The following is a 21758-nucleotide window of genomic DNA, read 5'->3' on the forward strand; positions in this document are numbered from 1 at the left end:
GCAAGGGCGAGGTCTGGAGTTCAATCCCCCGAGAAAAACTGTTGGGCCTGAGTCACGACAGGATGTAAAGTCCGCAGAGGACTTTATTTCCGACTAGGACCAAATCCCCTGCAAGGAGACTGGCCCTGGACTGAACTTTTGGTCAGTTTTTATAAAGAAAACCCTTTCTGCCTCCCCCCCAACCCCTCCCTAGCCCTGCAGTAAGCATATCTACAGAAGTGAGAAAGAATGTGTGGTTAGCACCTCTGGGTTACCAGATACATAATGTAAAACCAGCCCTTATAAAATGTAAACACACATTACATGTGTTATTTACCATGGATCAGTTCCATATGCACCCTTGTGGTTGTTTGCCTAAACCCTTAAGCATCAATTAAAAGCAGGAGTATAGGCACGAGATAAGAACATCTTGTGTGTTGAGACATCACACAGGAGTACAAATGTGAGATAAGATTTCCCCTTTTTCAGAGTTCACACAGAGGACAGTTTTCCCGTCAGGACTGGGACAGTTCAGACAAAATGGAGTCTCCTAAGCTAACTTAGGACTCTCAAAACAAAACAAAAATAGCAACAACAAAAAAAACAAGATAGATCAATAACAGAAATACAGAGATTTGCCTAAGCTCAAATAGTAAGCACTTTTGCTTTTCTTTGAAATATTTATACTTTTGATAAATCATAATTTATGTATAGTTTTATTCTTTTTTTAATAAACTATTTTATCCCTTCCTCCCCAGCTCCCTCCCCTCCCTATGTACAAGTGCTTTGTTTCCATTTCTTTCTATTTGCACTTTTTTTCTTGTCCTTTTCTTTTTTCCCTCTCTCCTTCCTTGTTCCTCTTCCCATTTGAACACTTTCTTCCCAATTCCCAATATTCATTATACATTTTAGTCCTTATTTCCACTTTTGGTTTCTCACATCAGAGAAACAATGTATTTAAAATGTGTGTCTGATTTATTTCACTAAAGAGTATGGTCTCAAGGTCCATTCAGCTGTAAATGTCTCAAGCTCATCCTTCTTTATGGCAGAGTAGTATTCTGTTGTATAAAAAACCCACATCTCTTTTTTGTGTGTGTGTGGTATCAGGGATTGAACTCAGGACCTTGCGTTTGCAAGACAGGTGGCGGCACCACTGAGTTAAATCCCTGGCCCTAACCACATCCTCTTTATCTGCTTGTCAGTTGATGGGCATTTGGGTTGTTTCCAAGATTTAACTATCACAAACTGTGTTGCTATGAGTGTGCATATATCGCTGTAATATGATGCTTTTAATTCTTTCGGGAAGATACCAAGAAGAGGTATGGCTGGGTCAAATGGAACCTCTAGTTTTAGTTTTTTGAGAAATCTCAAAAAGGGCATTATGGAGTGGAGATATTTTCTGGGGCCAGAAAATCCAATTAGAAACTGGGAAAAGATATGAAGACCCAAGAAATAAGCACATGAAGTAATGTGACACCGTAAGACAAGCCCATGGGAAAATACTCAGGGCCAGAGCTCAGGGAGAAAGTGACAATGCACCATGGGGGGCCACTAAGCAGCAGTGTTCTGGGCTCCAGAAACACAGAGCCAGATCCTGGGCCTGCTGTGCCCAAGCCTGGCAGGTGGCCAGACAGGAGCCACAGCTTCATGTACCACTTCCAGTGGACACAGTCGCCCACACAGCCTGAGACAGGCTGCCCACGTCTGACTCACAATTCGCCCTGGCCCTCAGGACCACAAGAAAAAGTGAAGTTGCCCCCACCACCAAGGACAGGGTAAGGGGCCACATGCCCATGCTAGCTGGGCCTTCGAGGTTGGGCGTGGGTGTGTGTGCCCACTTGCTGCAATACACGCCCACCCTGGTGTTTAAGTCAGACTGGAGACTAAGATGTCACTGAAGTCGAGGGTTCATTGAGCTGTACATATGCTGGCCAAAAGATGAAGGGCCAGTCCTGGGACAAATTCCCTAAGCCACCAGTGGTATGGCCGGACAGGAGAACTAAGAGGCCAGGGTGTTTTATAGGAACCTGTTGAGGAGAAGAAATACACTGAGGCACCATTGTTGTGGCTAAATAGGGCAGGACCATGAGAAGTGGCCAGAGTCCTGGGTCAGAGGTGAGTCCACAAAGGGGTGTCCTTCCTGCTTCTGTGTTGGTGGTTTCTGAAAGCAGCAGTCACTCCAGGGGGGGGATCTTCAGCATACAGGAAAGGAATGTGGCATAGCAGGGTTTTTCTTTTTTCTTTGTTGATTTAGCTAAAGCTGTGAGTTAAAAGGCCTTCCCTTATCTCCTTCCTCCACTCTGGCCTGGAACTTAACTTGGGACATCTCAAGATTTTTCTCTTATCACAGGTAGCCCAGACATTGAGGCGTCTGCTGAGAGCAACCGACTGCCCTGAACTGGAGCCTTTTGTTCACTCCTCTGCTAGGATATGAGGTGGGCAGCGGAGAAGCCTCGCCAGTAACTGTGTATCCGGATGGTGACCCTGGAAGGGTGGGGCATCCGGAGGAATGGGGCACAATCCATTCCTTCTAGGGCATTGCTTAAGGCTTTGTCTCTTCAACAAGAGCTCCAACCCCAAAATTACTGCTAATCTTCGAGATTCCCTTTCTAGGAACGTATACATGCACACATGTCTCTGGGCCTGAGGTAGGATAGAAGAAACAGAGACAGGAAGGAGACAAGAAATTGTCAGTTTGTGGAAGCTTAGAAAACTGCAGCTTCAAGACAATCAAAGTTCCAAGGTTGCAATGCTTTTCACCCCTATGCCTGCTTTCCTTCCAGGCTCTTCATATCACGATTCCTAAGTCTTGAAGATGCTGCCAATCTATAAACTCATTCTGTTTTTCTACTGATACTATAAATTCCAAAGACTTCCATTCTCAGAGAAACAGTACAATGGATCAGATACCATGCCTCTGAACTTCAAACATACACAGCTTTTTAGCCTGGTTGGCAGTTTTTGCTCTCACCTGCTAATGGGTGACCTGGCTGTAAGGAAACAGACACTAGATAAATCATAAGTAATTAAAAGATAAAGATCCCAGATCTTCCATCTTGAGACCCTAAGACTATAAAAACACCCTAAAACCCCCAACTGGGGTCATAGTCCATCTCGCTCTTGAGCACCAGTACTCTGTACCTCCTTGATTCCACATAATCAATCTGCCTATGCTTCTCACTGACAGGTCCTGAAATTCTTTCCTGTCCCAGTGTCAAGAACTTACCCCCTGGGACCCCATCCAGTGAGGATCCATCCAGGAGAGAGAGTTTTCCAAGTTGCTCAGTCTGGCGGATAACAAAGCACCAGAGCTGATGTGGACCAGTTTGAAGGCATCCTCTCCAGGCTGGATTCCCTGCAGGGAAGGCTTCTGCCCAGCAAGCTCCCACCTACTTTGCAGGCACCACGACCAGCCTATCTGGTGACCCTCAGCCCTTTAGAGCTGCTGCATGGACAGGAGAGCTGAGGCTACACCTGGCCCATTCCCTTGCAGGCATTCTGTCTTGTATGTTGGCCCATTTGTCCAGCCTAACATTTTCTTCTGAGAATTTTGTGGGCTAATTTGATGATCTGGAAGCTGCACTTCAGAAGAGCAGGGTTTAAGAACCCTGTGTTAACACCTGGCTTCCTCCCTGAGGTAATGCACTGGGCTGCCCTAGGGTCATACTTCTTGTCTTCTGGGTCTTTCCCCTGGTGCATCTGCCACTGTTACCATGTTTGTCTACAACTTGTTTTCAGCTGATTCTTTCCTTTCCGTATTATTTTTGCCTCACATAAAATTCATCAGTTCTGTCCCCTTCCCCACATGACTGTACTGCCACACACTCACAGGACTTTGGTAGTGAGGGGTTTTTTTTTGGTGGGGGTTCTCCCTTTCTAGTAAGTTCTCCAACTAATTCTTTTTATTTTTGTTATTGTTGTTCAAAAGTATTTTTGTTTCTCTTTTTTTGGTACCAGGGATCAAACTCGGGACCTTGCGCTTTCGAGGCAGGTGCTGGAACCACTGAGCTAAAATCCCTGGCCCAAGAGTATTTTTTTTTTTTGGTACCGGTGATCGAATCAAGTATTTTTTATTAGTACATGTTTGCAGTACATAATGTGTATATATATATATATATATATTTTTTTTAATGTGTATATTTCTTGTGTGGAGTTGGTACACATCTTAATTTCTTTTTTCTTGCCCTGTCCTTCCCTCCCCTGTCTCCCTCCATCTCTCTTTTTTTTTAATGGGTACCAGGGATCAAACTCAGGACCTTGCGCTTGCTAGGCAGGCGCCAGAACCACTGAGCTAAGTCCCCGGCCCTCCCTCCATCTCTTGATCCCCTTCCCATTTGAGAAAGATAGATCTCCCTATTTCCTACTATCTGCCTTTATTTTGCTCTTTATTTATACTTTGGTTTTTCTCATATAAGAGGAAGCAGGTGATGTTTAAGCTTGTGTCTGACAGGGCAGGGGATTTAGCTCAGTGGTTCTGGCGCCTGCCTCGAAAGCGAAAGGTCCTGAGTTTGATCCCCGGTACCAAAAGAAAAAACCACACACACAAGCTTGTGTCTGAGTTATTTCACTTAACGTTACGGTCGCAAGGTACATCCATTTTCCTACACATGCCTCAAGTTATGGCATAATACTCCACTGTTTGTAAATACCACATTTTCTTTATCCATTTATCTGTTGATGGGCATAAAGCCCACTTCCAATATTTAGCTGTTATGAATTGTGCTGCTATAAACATAGCTATGTATACATCACTGTAATATGATGTCTTTAACTTTTGGAGGGATATCTAGGAGGAGAATAACTGGGTCAAATGGAATTTCTATTCTCAGATTTTTTGCTTTTTTTTTTTTTTTTTTTGGTACCAGGGATCGAACTCAGGAACTTTTGCCTGCAAGGCAGGCAGCAGAACTACTGAGCTAAATCCCCAGCCCTATTTTCAGTTTTTTTGAGCACTCTCCAAGTAATTCCTTACACCAATAAAAAGGGAGACCTTGATTTTTGAGACCAACTTCCAAGTAAATCACCTCTTCCATGGCTTTTATGAGGGGGAGGTGCTAGGAATTGAACTTAGGGAACAATGAGCTATATCCTCAGCACTATTTATTTATTTATTTGTCTGTCTGTCTCTTGGTTGAGACAGGGCCTTGCTAAGTACCCCATCCTGGGTACTTGTGATCTTCCTGCCTCAGCCTCCCAAGTAGGTTGGGATTACAGGAATGTACCACTATACCTGGTTACCATGGCTTTTTCACGTTGCTCACTGTTTTAGAGGTTACAGTCTGTGACTGGTTGGGCCTGTGATGAAGCAGCACGTCATGGGAGGCTAAGACAGGAGGATCACAAGTTCAAGCCCAGTGCTGCCGGGGATTTAGCTCAGTGGTTCCAGAGCCTGCCTCAAAAGCACAAGGTCCCGAGTTCAATCCCAGGTACCAAAAAAAAAGTTCAAGTCCAGCCTGGGGAACGTAGCAACTTAGCAGAACCCTGTCTCAAACTCAAAAATAAAAAAGGAAAAATAGGAACCAAGAGAGATTATGTAAAGGTGCAAATTTCCAATGCTGAATGTCATTATGTTGTATATCTAAAATGTACCAATAAAATAAAATTAATTTAAAAAAAAAAAGGACTGGGGATATAGTTCAGTGTGAAGGCCCTGAGTTTAATCTCTAGTACCTCAATCAATCAATTTTTAAGAAGACATCGGGAGAAAAATTTTGGTGACAGAACACTTCTGTCTCTTGACTCTCAATGCCAATATCCTCGTTGTGGTATTGTGCTGTAGTTCTGCAAAATGTTACCAATTAGTGAAACTTACAAAAGAACCCAATCGATTTCTATTTCTTACAATTGCATGTGAATCTACAAGTATCTCAAAAGTGATAACTGAAAAAATTTCTGACTTGGACCAGTGCCATTTATGTCTGCTTGCCTCAGAATGACCAACTATCCCCTGACTTTATCTGTTTTGTAACATCCTGGCAAACGGCCAGTATTTCTAAGGACAAGGCACCCTGCTCTTTCATCCTCCTAACAGAGCTGCTGGCCCAGGGTCACATATTACAGCTGCCCAAGTTACCACTGGTTTCCCCAGTGCTCTCTGGGTTTGTATGTTTGCCAATCTGACAGGTGAAAATAGTGTTTCAGTGCATTTAAATTTCTCTTAGCATAAGGAAGGTTGAATGTCTTTTAATATTTTTGTGGGGCTGTAAGATTTTACCCTAACCCCAGGATGTTCAGTTCTAAAGACCTCACTCATGCTCTGTGCCTGCTAGCTTTAGATTGTTAAAATTAGTTAAAATACCTAAAGCGTGTCACCTAATTCACTGTCCAGAACTGATGTCCTGAACATTGCTATCTATTAGAACAATCTGCAAACAATGCGAACATCTGCCGACCACTAGTACGTGACGGCCATGACTATTAGTCAGGATGTCTGGTGATTATCAGCATACATCAAGTGACCACTAAACTTTGTCCCCTTCCGTAAATCTGCTTGTTAACTTACCCTTCAACCCCCTATAAAATAATCTCGGACTCTGAGCCAGTTGCCTCTCAGCTACTTTGCTTTGAGAGTGCCGTCTGGCTAGACTAATAAAGGTCTGTTTTACTTTCCAACTTGTCCGGTGTGTTCCTTCCCGGGTGTTCGTCGCTGCAGTCAGCTCCTCGGAGCGTTTGGTAAGGCCCTCGGTCTTACATTTTAAAGTGATTTGTATTTCTTTTTCTGTGAACTTTCCGTTTATGTGTTTTGCTTGTGTAATAATGGTACCAGACTAATTTTAGAACACATGCTGCTTAGAGAAGTTTTGAAAACTTAAAAATGTAAGTTTATGGTTTTCTCTACAGACATACTGAATCAGAATAGTCCTTCTGATCCCTGAACTTCTGTGAGTTGTCGCAAACTCAAAGCAGAAGCAGCAATTCGTTATCAGGAAAAACGAGAGAAATACATATTAAGTCAGACTAGCCCGTATTTAGGTCAGTAATTTGTTTCTAAGACGCTCCCAAGATTTGCAAACCACTCAACAGACAGACTGAAATCAAGCAATGCAAATCAGCGAGTGACTACGAGACCCCTGGTAAACCCGTGTGCCTGTTCTTTCGGACCTCGCTGCTAACCCCGAAGCTTTAACAAGACTGTTCATTTAGGAAAGCACAAAAGCTTGTATTACTTATTTGGTTTCAGATTAAATTTTGAGCTATACTGAAATTAGGAACTGGCTATCTGGGAATAGCTACTTAGTACTAGCCAAGTCATAGGCTGAACCAAATAAAGCCAATACCACAAACCCTGTGGTACAAAACAATAGAAAACACCCGCTTCGGGTCCCAGGCCCGAGGGGACAGGGTGGGGCGAAGCCCGCACAAAATGCGGGGCCGGCCCTAGCGCCACTTGCCCTGCCCCGTGACGTCACGGCAGGCCCCGCCCCCAGCGGCCAGAGACTCCCGACACCACTGCGGCTGGCTCGCGCCCCGGAAGCTGCCCCTTCCCGGGGTCATGATGGGCAGCAAGATGGCGTCTGCTAGCAGGGTAGTTCAGGTAAAGGGATTCGGTCACTTTTGCGCATCCTGGGCGGTAGGGACGGTGCAGAAGTAGCAACGGCCTTAGGGAGGAAAGGCAGTGGCTGGCACAGGATGCTTGGTGACCGCGCCCGCGGCGGCACATTGGCGTGTGTGAAAACAGGGTTTTGAGTCCGTCACGTTGGGCAGTAAGGCACGATCAGCAGCTGAGGGTTCGAGCCTGGTGGTGGGGGCGCGGCACCTCGCTGGGTGGCTCCTTGCTGACCCCGGGGCCTCCCGGGCTTCTCGGCTAGCACCTCAGCCTTCGGAGTCTCCTGGCCAGGGTGCCCTCAGGAGCCGGGCCAATCGCCGCCGCCGCGTATTCTCAGCGACCTCCGCGCTCAGCCAATCGGGAGGAGGCAGGAGCGGGGCGTGGGAGGAAGCGCGCCCCTTCTGACCAGTTGTCCTTCAAGGTCTCGAGATGGTTGGGTCATTCGTGGGCCCTCCGTTCCGTGTCCTCGCCCAGGACCCGATCCCTTCAAGCATCTCGCTTCAGGCTGGGGCTGGGGGTGATGGTAGAAAAATGTGCTACATACGTTTATTGCTAGTATATATTTCTAGTGTATTAGTGTTGGTTTCACAAGACTTTTTTCCTTTTCGTTTTTGGTGCTGGACATTGAACCAAGGACTACATGCATGCTAGTCAAAGGCTGTACCACTGAGCTGCACTCCCTCCCCACCTTTTTCAAACAGGGTCTCACTGTGTTGCCCAGGCTGGCCCACAGCTCCTGCCTCAGCCTTCTGAGTAGCTGGTATTATACGTTTGCACCACTAAGCTCACCACCCCGAGCCCTTTTCCCCTGTATTTAGATAGGCAGCTAGAGTAACATTATTGTTAATCCACCTATCAACTATTAATTCCTGGCAGCTTTTGTATTTGGATCTCTCGCTGTAGTCCCTAGTTCAAATAGGAAAGGTAAAGTTAATATATAAAATAGACACCATCCTTTTTTGATCCTACTGGGGTTTGAACCCAGGGCTTTTACATTGGGCTACATCCCTGGCCCTTTTTTATTTTTGAGACAGGGTCTCAGTAAGTTGCCCCATCTGGGCTCCAATTTAGGATCCTCCTGTCTCAACTTCCTAGAATAATGGCATTACAGGTGTGCACCACCTCACCCTGATGGACACAGCGCTTTTTAATAGGTCTGTATTTTTTTGTTTGTTTTTTTTTAAACCTTGAAAGCATATTTGATGGTTAATTTTTAGCGTTGATATAAGAAATTCATTTTCCTTTGTAGTAATACATCTCCTGCCCCTTTTTATAGTACTGTTACAGGATTGAACCCAGGGCCTTCCCACCAAGCTACATCCCCAGCCCTTCTTTTATTCCTTTATTTTGAGTCTGGATCTCACAGAGTCGTTAAGTTGCTCTGGCTGGGCTCAAACTAGGGATCCTTCTCCCCTAGCCTACCAGAGTGCTGGGATGATAGCCATGCACCACCATGCCCAGCTTATATTGGTACATCTCTTTTTTGGGGGTACCGGGGATCGAACTTGGGACTTTGTGCTTGCGAGGCAGGCGCTGGAACCACTGAGCTAAATTCCCAGCCCATTAGTAGATCTCTTGTAAGACCTCTTCTGGAAGTTGCTGAAGTTGGTACCTGAATGATAACCCTAGAGCCCAGTCTTTGGTTCCATTGCAGTGACTGAGCCTCACTTACTCGTTTAGTGGGTAGTTACCAAGCATTAACTAATTAAAGATTCAGTAAGGACAGGGAGAACATGACAGTGATCTAGTATCTACCATATATAACCATATATAGCAATAATACATATATAGCTCAATCTAACATGGGTAAAGGAATTTATACCGCACAAAAGACACCCCAATAAACTGAAACATGTGAAGAGGTACCAGGAGGTACTACACAGCAATCAGAATAACTAAATTTTTTTTTTGTTGCTAGGTATTGAACCCATGGCCTCCCACTTATCTGAGCTACAGCCCCAGCTCTTATAAAAATTGAAAAGATTGACAATAGTAAAAAGTGACACTAAATAGAAAGGACCTGAAGGACCTTTGTACATTGCTGAGAGGTAGCATAAAATGGTATTGCCTTTTTAGAAAACCGTCTCTAATAATTGAACATGTACTTCTGTGACCCAGCAATTCTACACTTATTATCCAACAGGAGTGAGCACACATACCTACAAAAAGACTCATAAAAGTATTCAGAAAGCTAGGTGTATTGTCATGCACCAGTAATCCCAGCTACTCAGAAGGCTGAGGGGGCTGGGGATGTAGCTCAGTGGTACTGCTGCCTGCTTCACAAGCACAAGGTCCTGAGGTACCAAAAAGACCCTGTCTCAAAATTTTAGGTGAGCATGGTGGCACATGTCTGATATACAAGCACTCTGGGAGGCTGAGGCAGGAGGATTACATATTGTAGCCCAGCCCTGGAAATTTAGTGATTTAGTAAGACCTTGTAAAAAGGTGGTAGATATGACTGGATACCCATATGGAAATGGATTAAATAAGCTCCATTGCTTTCACTGTATATAAAGGTAAATTTATTAGCATGTTTGCAGTACATGAAGTTTACATTCATTTTAGGGAGTAGGTGCATGTAACACAGCTTAATTCTTTTTTAATCTCCTTCCCCTTCCCATCCAGCTTACTTCCTCTGTCTTTAAATCCTCTTTCCCCATTTTCATTCTTACTATTTTTCTTAGCTCATGTTTATGACATATGTTTACATTCATTGTGGACATTTAGTACTGTACATGACACATCTTAAATCTTTTTGTACCAATCCTTTGTTTTTGGTACCAGGGATCAAACTCGGGTCCTTGCACTTGTGAGGCAGGTGGCGGAACCACTGAGCTAAATCCCCGGCCCGACACATCTTAAATCTTATTTCTCTTGCCTCTTCTCCCCTCACCCTTGGTCTCCTGGATCCCTTCCCATTTGCAGAAGATCTACCTCCTTGTTTCCTTCTGTCCGTGTTTTATTTTACTCTTTGTTTGGAATTTTACTCTTTGTTTGGAAATACCGTATGGTATTTTGGTTTCCTGATATTGTATTATACATGTGCAAGCTGTTACCATAGTTAGAAACTGAATGAAGTTTACATGGGACCTCTTGTGTACTTTTTTTTTTACAGCTTCCAGTGGATCTATAATTATTATGTTCAGAGGTAAAATGTCCCCCAAAGGTGTTGAGAGGTGGGACTTTCACAAGGTGATTTGATCATGGGGGCACTGTACTCATCAATAGATTAATCCATCGATGAGTTCATTGCTGAATGTGCTGTTAAGAGGTGGGATGTGGTCCAAAGAGGTGGGTCTCTGGGGGCGTGACCTGGAAGGGTATATTCTTGTCCCCCACTGCTACTTTGACTGCTTCTTGTCTGCCACAAAGTGAGGAGCTTTCCTTCGTCAAGCCTTTCTGCCATTGCCATTTCTGCCTTGGAGCCAGCTAACCATGGACTGAAACCTACTAAAACTCTGAGCCAAAATAAACCTCTCTATTACTGGTGTTGGTATTATGTTTCAGTGATGAGAATGCTAATACAATTATTTCAAATGAAAAGGTTTTTAAAATGAAATCATACAAGTACCAAATGAAACATGAGTTTCTTTATAACCTGGGAGTGGGAAAAACTTTCCCAACTGTGACTCAAAATCTAGAAGCAACAGGAAGAAATTGATAATTTGAATTGAATTAAAAAGCAAAACCTTTTTCTCAAAAGAAAAAAAAGCTTCAAAAATGGACAAGAGCTGTGAAAAAGTTCACAGATTTTTTAAAAAAAACATGAAAATGGACCGTGGCACACAGCAGTAATCCCATCACTCTGGGAGGCTGAGGCAGGAGAATCACAAGTTTGAGGCCAGGGAACTTGCCAAAACCTTGTCTCAAAAAAATAAAAAGATCTGGGGATGTAACTCAGTGCAAAGCCTTGGGTTCAATGCCCAGGGCTGCAAAAAATAAAATGAAAATTAGCTATTTGAATAGATGACCAGCCTCTTAACAACAGAAATGAAATTAACACTTCATGAAGATAACATTTTCAATCAATTAGATTTTTCTTTTTTGGTACTATGGATTGAACTCAGGACCTTATGCTTGCGAGGCAGGCAACAGAACCACTGAGCTAAATCCCCGGCCCCAGTTAGATTTTTTTTTTTTTTAAGTCAGAGAACAGTCTGTTGGCAAGGATATAGGAAGCAGGCACTCGTTCATTGCTACTGGAATATAAAATAGTACACACAACCTCTATGAAGAGGGAGTCTGGCAATATTTAGCAAAAGTGTGTTTTTACCCTTTGACCTAGCAATCCCTTTTCCAGGAATCTGTTCTATAAATATCCTGCAAATAAGGTACAAGGGTATTCACTCTATGTCATTATTTGTAGCTGTTAACAAACAAACACATACACACTGGAAACTATCCAGATACTCATTAGTGGGGGATTTGGTGTTTATCATGAATTCACCTGACCCTCTAATTCCAATCTTAGCACATAAGCATTCTTCCTTTCCTTCCCCATCCTACATTTATATTTTCCTTCTTTCACAGGAAAGGCCTTGACTCCTCAAAAATATCCATATTGCATGCACTCATCTGCTCAGTCCTGTAATACATAAAATATGCTTTCAGAGTAGCTACACATACCCCACTGCCAACAGCCAACCTCCTATAAGTAAAAGTTCATATTTCTTTGTGACTTTTTACCTTAGGCGAAGGACATAGACTGCAGGCACTGTGTAGAGAGGTTATTTGGGCTCTTTCCTTCTCCCCTCCCCCCAGTTATATTATCTCTCTAGTACACAGTTATTTGTTTCTCTTTGTATTTAGAGTTTAAAAAGACAGTTTGAGACGGGAAAATCATAAATGAATAGGATTTGTTAATTTGTTAGGTATGGTAAAATTAATGGTTTAACAAAAATTCTTGTCTGTCAGTGATACATGTTATCAGGTGAAATAAAATGAATGAAATTTGTTTAAAGTAGGAAGGGGATGATGAAATAACAATGACTATTACTGTTCAGGTTGTGTAAAGAATATATCAGCGTTTATTATACTACTCTTTGTTTTGTTTTGTTTGAGGCAGGGTCTTACTATGTAGTTCAGGCTGGCCTTGAAGTCACTGGGTATCCTAGTCTGGCCTAGATCTTTTAATCCTCCTGCCTCAGCCTCCTGAGTGCCGGGACTATTAAGTGTGCACCGCCATGCCTGGCTACACTACGATTAATACTTTCATATGTATTTAAGTTGTCTTCCTTGAATAAAGGAGAACCCAAAAATGAGTGAGAATTTATAAGGCCGTGTGTGTGTGTGTGTGTGTGTAGGCTGTATATCTAGGATTATATATATATTTTGGTGGTGGTGATGGTACTGAGGATTTTTTTTTAAGCATACAAAGCAATGTTGAAATGGATTATTTCTCTCATATTAAATGATTATATGCACACTTTGAACTCTGTATAGTTATTCCCAACTTACACAGGGTCTCTCCATTTTTTGGCTAGTGTTTCTTGAGCATTTACTTTGTGCTAGGAATATTGCAGAAGTGCTTAATTGTCTTTCTTCCCAGGAGCCGAACTTCTATAATCATTGGCTCATTTATCTGTCCTCTGCAAAGATTCTTAAGAGAGGTCCATTGAGACTGTCTCCAAAAAAAAATCTGTACAAAAGTGACAATGAAAATAAAAAAGCAGCCAGGAGTGGTGGCCCCTGTGGTCCCAGCATTTGAGAGGCTGAGGCAGGAGGATCTCAAATTCAAGGCCACTGTGGGCTACATGTGAGGCTCTGTCTCCCCCCAAAAAAAGAATCAAGAAGAAGGTTTAAGGTTTTCTGCAGGTAAAGATAACTTTGTCTCAAACATAGCTTGGGATCTTATTGCTAAGTAGGGCAGTGAAAAATCTAGGTGAGCAAACAGGAAAAGGAGGAAAGCTGAGTAGCCTAAGAGGATTCTGTGCTGTGGAAAGATATACCAAAATTAACATCAAATATTTATACACAGAAGTAAAAATTTTTTGTAGTGTTTGGGACAAGGTCTTGCTGTGTGTTTCAGGCTGGCCTTGAACTCACTGTGTAACCCAGGCTGGTCTTGAATTTGAGGCAGTCCCTCTGCCTCAGCCTCCTGAGTGCTGAGATTACAGACCTGTGCCACCACACCAACTTAAAATGTTTATTTATTTATTTTTTGAAGCAAAACATTTATTGGTATATCTTAGATATACATAACATTCATTATAGGGAATTTGTACCTGTACGTAGTGTATCTTGCTTCTTTTTTCCCCACTCCCCACCCCTTTGATCCCTCTTCCCTTCCTTATATATAAAAGCTTTATTTCCAAAATGTTTCTTATTTAAATTTTATAAAAACTGCAACTTTAAACCAGTGGTGCAAGCTGTAATCCCAGCACGTGAGAGGCTGAGACAAGAAGGTCGCCATGAGTTCAAGGCCAAGCTGGGCTATATCGTGGAACCCTGTCTCAAAAACAAAATCCCCAAACAAAACAAAAACCCACAAAATCCCTAGGGCCGGGGATTTAGCTCAGTGGTTCCGCCGCCTGCCTTGCAACCACAAGGACCCGAGTTCGATCCCTGGTACAAAAAAAAAAAAAATCCCTGAAACTTTAATATATAAAGTGAGTCACGGGATAAAACCGCAGATCCCTAGCTCTCCCTTATTCCATTTTATCACTTGCAAAAAACACTTGACTGTCAAAAATAAAGCTGTTATGAAGAGAATGTTATCGGGAGGGGGGGCACAGGGAGGAAATTAATTTTCTAGTTTCATGAGATTCACCATGTTCTACTTATTAGGGGAAAACTACTATCCTTAATGCCCAGAGAGAGCCAGACCTGGCTTTATTCCCTAGAGGGAAGTGGTGCTAGGAAAATGGCCCAGGAGCTTACCGAGGGGAAGGTCCTTGGAGAGGAGCTCTGTAAATGGTCATTTGCCAGAGGGCAGATAGGGAAATATGGCAGAGGTCACAGTCTCTCCTGGAAAGGGCCTGGAAGCAGCAGGATGAATAAGGAAGTTCGAGTGCTTCAGAGTATCTGCAATAACAGACTGGAGACGTGAAGAGAGGCCAGGTCATACATAGCCTTGTGGGTGCCACACAAGCATGTGAACTTTATTCTGAAAACTGGAACATTTTTCAAGCTTGTAAAAGGGGAATGACAGAAGATTCTTTCAAGAAGCTTAGCTATGCTAGGAGAGAATGGTTACTAGAGAGAAAGGACGTTCTTTTAACATGAACGATAAACTTGAGGATAGAGAAGAGAAAGAAATATTCAGCATTGGCTCATGGCAACAATTGTAAATGTCCGTGCTAGACCCTATTCTATACCTGCACAAAGTGCATAATATGGAGCATATATGTACAACTATATTGCAGATAAATACACCACAACCTTGCTAGTTGCACAGTAATTTATAGATTACCTTAATTGAAAGTAAATAGTGTCCTGTTCCTTAGATTCTTAACATTGTGTATTCAGAAGATTTCACACTGATAGGTTCATTTAAAGTCTTCTGTAGGGGCCTGGGATTTAGCTCAGTGGTTCCACCGCCTGCCTTGCAAGCACAAGGTCCCAAGTTCAATCCCCGGTACCAAAAAAACCCAAAAAACAAAGTCTTCTGTAGCAGTATCTGGGATTTTAGGGGTGAAAATGTGTTAGAAAAACATTCCAAAAACATGTATTTCTGGGTAAAGGAAAAAGACAAAAGCTGTCAAGCAGGGCCTGGTAGCACATACCTGTAATCCAAACACACAGGAGGCTGAGGCAGGAGGATTATGAGTTTGAGGCCAGCCTGGGCTACATACTGAGTTCAAGGCCAGCCTGGACTACATAGCAAGACCTTATCTGGGGGAAAAAAAAAGCTAGCAAATGTTTTTATTGGTTTGGTGTAGGTTTGGGGGTTGTAGTGTTTGCTCCTTTGTGTTTTTCTACATTTTTTCCAATTTTTTTTAAACAAAATGTGTTATTTTTTATAAGTAGAAAACTTTTTAATTACCTAGTTTTCAATATGATTGGTTTTTTTGTTTTGTTTGTTTGGTACGGGGGATCAAACTCAGGTCCTTGCGCTTGTGCAGCAGGCGGCGAAACCACTGAGCTAAATCCCTGGCCCTGATTGTCTTTTATCCTGTTTAATCCAGTAGGTACCCTCATAATAGGGAAACCACACTCAATACAAATCAGGATACTTCAGTTCTTTTCTCACCAATCTGTAAGTCACGCAACATGAAATCCATATCATCCTCTGCATTGGGTTGTTTTGAAGGCTTGTAAAAGTCTTGTGATGTATAAAGTACAAAGTTAGGGCTGGGGATTTAGCTCAGTGGTTCCGCTGCCTGCCTCACAAGCACAAGGACCCAAGTTTGATCCCCGGTACCAAAAATCAAACAAACAAAAAAATACAATAAAATACAAAGTTAGGAATAGCACATAATTAATAATTTACAGATGAGCTTTCCTGGGTGAGGGACAATACAATTTAAAGTTCCTGTCAGGAGTAATGTATTTCAACAAATCTATACTATTTATACTATTACTATTTATGATGATTAAGAGATCATTGCTTTTACAGTTAATGAGGGTTTTTAAAAATGCGTTTTATTTTTCCTTTAGGTAGTCAAGCCACATACACCATTAATAAGGTTCCCTGACAGAAGAGACAATCCTAAACCCAGTGGTAAGTTGTCCTTTATCTAGATTTTTTTAAATGTATGTATGGATATTTAGAAATGACTTTTTGATTATAGGCAATATTTCTTATTTTGATATCAGAGAGACTATTTTAGCATAGCTCAAAATGATATCCTGGGTAGCATGAAGTAGAAATTGATTTGTTACTACCCCTATTTTGGGGGGGGGGGTACTGGGGATTGTACTCAGGACCTTGCACTTGCCAGGCAGGTGAGGCAACACTGAGCTCCATCCCCAGCCCTATTACCCCTATTTTAAAAGGTGTTTACTCACTGGGCAAGGTGGCATGTGCCTGTTAATTCCAGCTGAGGCAGAGGTTCAAGGCCAGCCTGAACTACATAGGGAGACCTTACCCCTCCCCAAACCAAAAACAAGGTAGGGACTCAACAGTGGATGTCTATGAACTTTTAGTGATACTGGTTTATAGTTTATATTATATGCAAGATTTTTATCCTACTTTTTTTCTATCTTTGAAAAGATTCTCCTAGTCTTATATTTGCAGGTTTCGAGGAATAGTAGGTATTCCTGTATTTCTCTGCTAGCCAACTTCTTTTCTTTTATTATTCACTCTTTACCTACTGATTCTGTATGTAACTATTTCTTGGATCACTTTAGTCCTTAGCAGTTATTGAAAATATAGACTAATGACAGAGATTCTGAAAGGGTTCTATTGTTTTTTGTTTTATCAGATCTTTGTACCTCTCTTAATACTTGATCTTTAATTTAGGGAAAATTTGAACAGATTCTATAGGGATTCTTTTTTACTTAAATATTGAAAAAATAAGATAAATAAGTGTAAAGATGTTGAGAAAACTAATTTACTGACTTTTCTATTCTCCATTGTAAGCTCTACCTGCGAACTGTACCATGTGTTGGCCTCTAAGGGCTTATGTGGCAAAAACTTATGTAGTGTAGTTCGTCCATAGTGAACTCCTTTGACTAGAAGATTCATTATTTTGCAGACTTTTTTGTTTGTAGTCTGTGCATTAAACTGCTGTTCATGGTAATGTGTAGTACTGTGATCTCATGCATGCCAGGCAGGTACTTTACTGCTGAGCTACATCCTCAGAACATCTTTTTAAAATTTTGAATCAGAGTCTTGCTGATTTGCCCAGACGGGTCTCAAGCTTGGGATCCTGCTGCCTCAGCCTCTCAAAGTAGTTGGGATTACTGGGATATGCCAGTGCACTCAGCTGTTTTGCAATCTTGTTTTCATTTTAGTCATTCACTTACTTAAGACTACTTCTTTTTTTTTCTCATTAAATAACTTTATTATCAAACACACACATAAAAAAATTAAAACCACTCGAAGAACAGTGCAAGGGGAAAAAACTACAATAATATTCAAATACAGTAGAACTCAACCAAAACAAAACTGAAAAGCATGTAAACATTTTTCCATATAACTTAAAAAAGCATCTCAAGCACCAACAAGACACCACAGGATGTGATTTGTTTCAGAAAGGTCCCCAAAACCAACATTGAACAAATAATGATCTGGAAAAAAAACTCCAGTTAGCAGACTCCACATAAGCCAGACTTCTCCCTAATTTAAATTTCAATACAGTCATATGACACACAATGGAAACAGAATCCGAGAAATATGTTATTAGGCCATTTCATCCATGTGTATCCTTAATTACACTTTCAGTTTCTCACACTAGAGAAACTATTCGGTATTTACACGTGTGTCTTATTTATTTCACTTAAGAGGATGGCCTCAAGGGGCTGGGGATTTAGCTCAGTGGTTTTGCTGCCTGCTGCACAAGCAAGGACCCAAGTTTGATCCCCGGTACCAAAAAAAAAAGAGGATGGCCTCAATATGCATCCATTTAGTTATAAATGTCTCTAGTTTCTTATTCTTTATGGCTGAGTAGTACTCCATTTTATTAAAATACCTCACATCTTCTTTATCCAGTTTCCAGTTGATGGGCACTTGGGCTATTTCCAAGCTTTTGCTATTATTAACCTGCAGCTATAAACATGGGTGCACATATATCGCTGTGGTAAGATTTTTTTTTTTTTTTGGTACCAGGGATCAAACTCAGGACCTTGCACTTGCGAGGCAGGTGCCAGAACCACTGAGCTAAGTCCCGGGCCCAAGATTCTTTTAATTCTTTTGTGAAGATATCCAGCAGGGGGATAGCTGGGTCCATTTAAGACTACTTCCTAGCTGGGCATGGTAGTGCACGCCTATAATCCCAGCACTCAGGAGGCTGAGGCAGGAAGATTGCCATGAGTCTGAGGCCAGCCTGGGCTACATAGTGAGCTCAACGGAAGCCTGCATACAAAGTGAGACCTTGTCTCAACAAAACAAAAACAACAACAAAAAAATTACTTCTAACTGAGCATGGTGGCTTGCACTGGTCATTCCAGCTACTTCGGACAATGAAACAGGAGGATCCCTTGAACCCAGAAGTTTGAGGCCAGTCTGAGCAGTATAGTGGGATACCATTACACACACACACACACACACACACACACACTGGGGTAGGGGTGTAACTTAGTGCTTAGCATGCATGAGCTGCTGGGTTCAATCCCCAGCACTGCAAAACCCATTCAAAAAAAAATACCCCTTATTTCTTTTAAAATGAACATTATGGGGCTGGGGATTTAGCTCAGTGGCGCTGCACCTGCCTCAGAAGCTCAAGGTCCTGAGTTCGATCCCTGAGACCAAAAAAAAAAAGAATAAATAAATAAACATTATGAAATTATAGCCAACTGAATATTCTACATTTACCTCTTACAATTACAATACTTCAAGACTTATTTGAAGAATGACCTGATTTCATTAAGAATGACTTGATTATTCAACAGTAGATAACTGAAAATAATATTTTAAGGAACCTGAGTGATTTCTCTAATTTGATTTTTTTCCTTTTTTAAATTTTAGTATCAGAAGCTTTGAGATCAGCAGGGATCCCATCTCACTCTTCTGTAATTTCACAGCATTCTAAGGGAAGTAAATCACCAGAGTTGCTGATGCATCCGGGTCCACCAGACACTGCAGAAATACTAAAAACGCTACCTCAGAAGTACAGAAGGAAACTTATATCTCAAGAGGAAATGGAGTTTATCCAAGTATGTGTTTGCTTTTTTGTTGTTGTTTGTTTGTTTTTGTACTGAGGATCGAGCTCAGGACCTTGTGCTTGTGAGGCAGGCACGGTGCCACTGATCTAAATCCCTGGCCCAATGTGTGTTTGCTTTTTTATCACAAGACCATGCAAAACCCCATAGCATTCTGGCTTTAGAATTTCACTTGGTGACTTACACTCTTATAATCAAGTGTGTTCAGACCTAAGGCAGAGAGGCAGGCCAGGACGGAGAAACAGACCTTGGCTGGAACCCTTAGTAAGTGTGCACAATATGTCACGAGATAAAACCACATGACACTTGCCATGGTGGCACACTGCTGTAATCTCAGCACTCATGAGGGTAAGGCCTGAGCCTGGATTACAGAGTAAAACTCTCCAGAAAACCACAAAAACCTGCCGGGGGGATGTGGTGTAGTGGTTGAGCACTTGATCCCTGAGACCCTGGGTTTGATCCCCAGCACCACCAAAACCGAAACAAAACAAAAACAAAAACAAAACCCCAAAAACTCTGAGGTTTTCAACAATTCTTCATAGTAAAAACAGCTGTTGAGACCAAGAAATTTGAGGACAACTCATATAGATCAACCTTGAGTTGCTTCAAGATCTGAAATTCTAACAATCGATGTAAGTCCTGCCAAACTATGAAAAACCTGGCATTGTTTTTTTAAAAAGCTAAAGATCATCTGCCTAAGATTATGTAAATCTGTATAGTGGTTATGAAAACATTTCCTATGATAATTTAAAATCTAATCTTACTGCTTTGTTTTCCTTTTCAGCGTGGAGGTCCAGAATAATGATTGTGGCTGCTATTTGTCATCAGGCAAAAGAATTATCTTTACAATAAAGGACTTCCAAAATGACATATGAAAAGTTGTATGTTAAACAACCTTAATAAATCTTCTGCAAAGAGGGCTGGGGATTTAGCTCAGTGGTTCCGGCGCCTGCCTCGAAAGTGCAAGGACCCGAGCTCAATCCCCGGTACCAAAAAAAAAAAAAAATCTTCTGCAAAAAGAAAAAAAGAAACATAGAAAATTTAGATGGATACTTGTATCTTCTAATTTATGTATCTTGGTCAGCTTCCCCACAAGCTTACCTAATTGTTTATATACTTTATACTTATTAAAGTATACATTTGAAAATGTTAGCCTATTAATTTACTCTTGACAAACTAGGAAAAGCACACCATCTATAGTAAACTATAGATTTCCTATGATCTCACTTTCTGATTCTGTTTAGAAATAGAAAAAACTTACTAGATAGAATTACTCCATTAGGGAAGTAGTTTTCCTGAAATTAGATGAGAATCAGTAAAATAACTACATTATTCTTACTTCTGCAATGTTTATTCATTCACAAGGTTACTGGAGTAAACTGGCTTAATAAGCATATCCTATTGTAAATGACTGAAAAGTATATAACCAATGACTGGGATTAAGACATGGAAGACAATTCAAAAAGATGTATTTGTAGCCTTTATTGAGGAAAAAAAGTATAAAATAGAAAATAAAGAGATTAAAATGAATATAGATAGGAATAAATGTTTCACAGAAATTGTAGTTTTTGTTTGGAGAATGTTAAAGTCTTGTTCTTTGGTTTCTTTGATTATTTTGTGTTTGGTCACATGTGCAAATCCTGATGACCCATTAACTTTCTCAAACTTAGTATCTGAAAACCACATAAAGTCAACCTCCATATTTGGCTTATGAAGGCAAGCTGTGAAACTTTAATAGGGTCTTCCTGTGCCAAGGATATGTACAAAATTAAAGCCTCACAAAGCTAAATAAATTGTCTTCCATATCTGTGATGATTTCTAGAATATACTTTAAAGTCATCCCTGATATGAAAGGTAGCTCATGAACAAAACACAGTGGAATTGTTGAGTACATTTTCATATTTGTTCAGTTGCCTGTGGGTTCAGCCTAACTTTTTCTACTATTCGAGTTGATGTTCTTCTCTTTTATTTATTTTATTTTTTTGTTTTGTTTTTTGGTACCAAGGATCTAACTCAGGACCTTGCGCTTGCTAGGCAGGCACAGTGCCACTGAGCAAAATCCCCGGGCCTGTTCACTTAAATTGTGCTGTAGCTTAGGGTGAATGTTGCCCAACACAAATAGGAGATAGGGGATTGGGTTTGATGCCAGCAATAAGCTGCTCTGATGACTTGTGAAAAATATATGATTTAGCATATTTTATTTAAAAGATTATTTGGAGCTGGGTGTGGTGGCACACTCCTGTAATTGCAGCACTTGGGAGGCTGAGGCAGGAGAACTGCAAGTTTGAGGCCAGCCTGGCTATATAGTGAGTTCAAGGTCAGCCTGAACTACATAGCCTGTCTCAAAAAATAGAATTTGGAGTTGGGCGCAGTGGTGCACACCTGTAATCCCAGCACTGAGGGAGGCTGAGCCAGGAAGATAACAAGTTCAAGTCTACCTGGGCAACTTAGACCTTGTCTCAAAAAATAG

The 21758-nt window shown here is 41.5% G+C and overlaps 1 protein-coding gene across 1 annotated transcript; it reads left to right on the forward strand.

Moving 5' to 3' along the window:
• Positions 1-7365: 7365 nt before the first annotated feature.
• Positions 7366-20156, forward strand: Kgd4 (alpha-ketoglutarate dehydrogenase subunit 4). The gene is made up of 4 exons (XM_004872829.3): positions 7366-7513; positions 16124-16187; positions 19095-19282; positions 20073-20156. The coding sequence occupies exons 1-4, from the start codon at positions 7472-7474 to the stop codon at positions 20088-20090; spliced, it is 312 nt and encodes a 103-aa protein (XP_004872886.1). The 5' UTR covers positions 7366-7471; the 3' UTR covers positions 20091-20156.
• Positions 20157-21758: the final 1602 nt, after the last annotated feature.

Source organism: Heterocephalus glaber, unplaced genomic scaffold (genome assembly GCF_053883595.1).
Source record: "Heterocephalus glaber isolate CG9 unplaced genomic scaffold, H.glaber_assembly_v1.0 deba00001542, whole genome shotgun sequence".
NCBI lineage: Eukaryota > Metazoa > Chordata > Mammalia > Rodentia > Bathyergidae > Heterocephalus > Heterocephalus glaber.

What these genes read in the sequence shown, in the direction of transcription:
- Kgd4 (XM_004872829.3), top strand. Translation starts at nt 7,472, where the DNA reads ATGATGGGCAGCAAGATGGCGTCTGCTAGCAGGGTAGTTCAG. An exon ending in CTGCTAGCAGGGTAGTTCAG is followed by an intron (nt 7,514 to 16,123) that starts GTAAAGGGATTC and finishes TTTTTCCTTTAG; the next exon opens with GTAGTCAAGCCACATACACC. An exon ending in AGACAATCCTAAACCCAGTG is followed by an intron (nt 16,188 to 19,094) that starts GTAAGTTGTCCT and finishes TTTAAATTTTAG; the next exon opens with TATCAGAAGCTTTGAGATCA.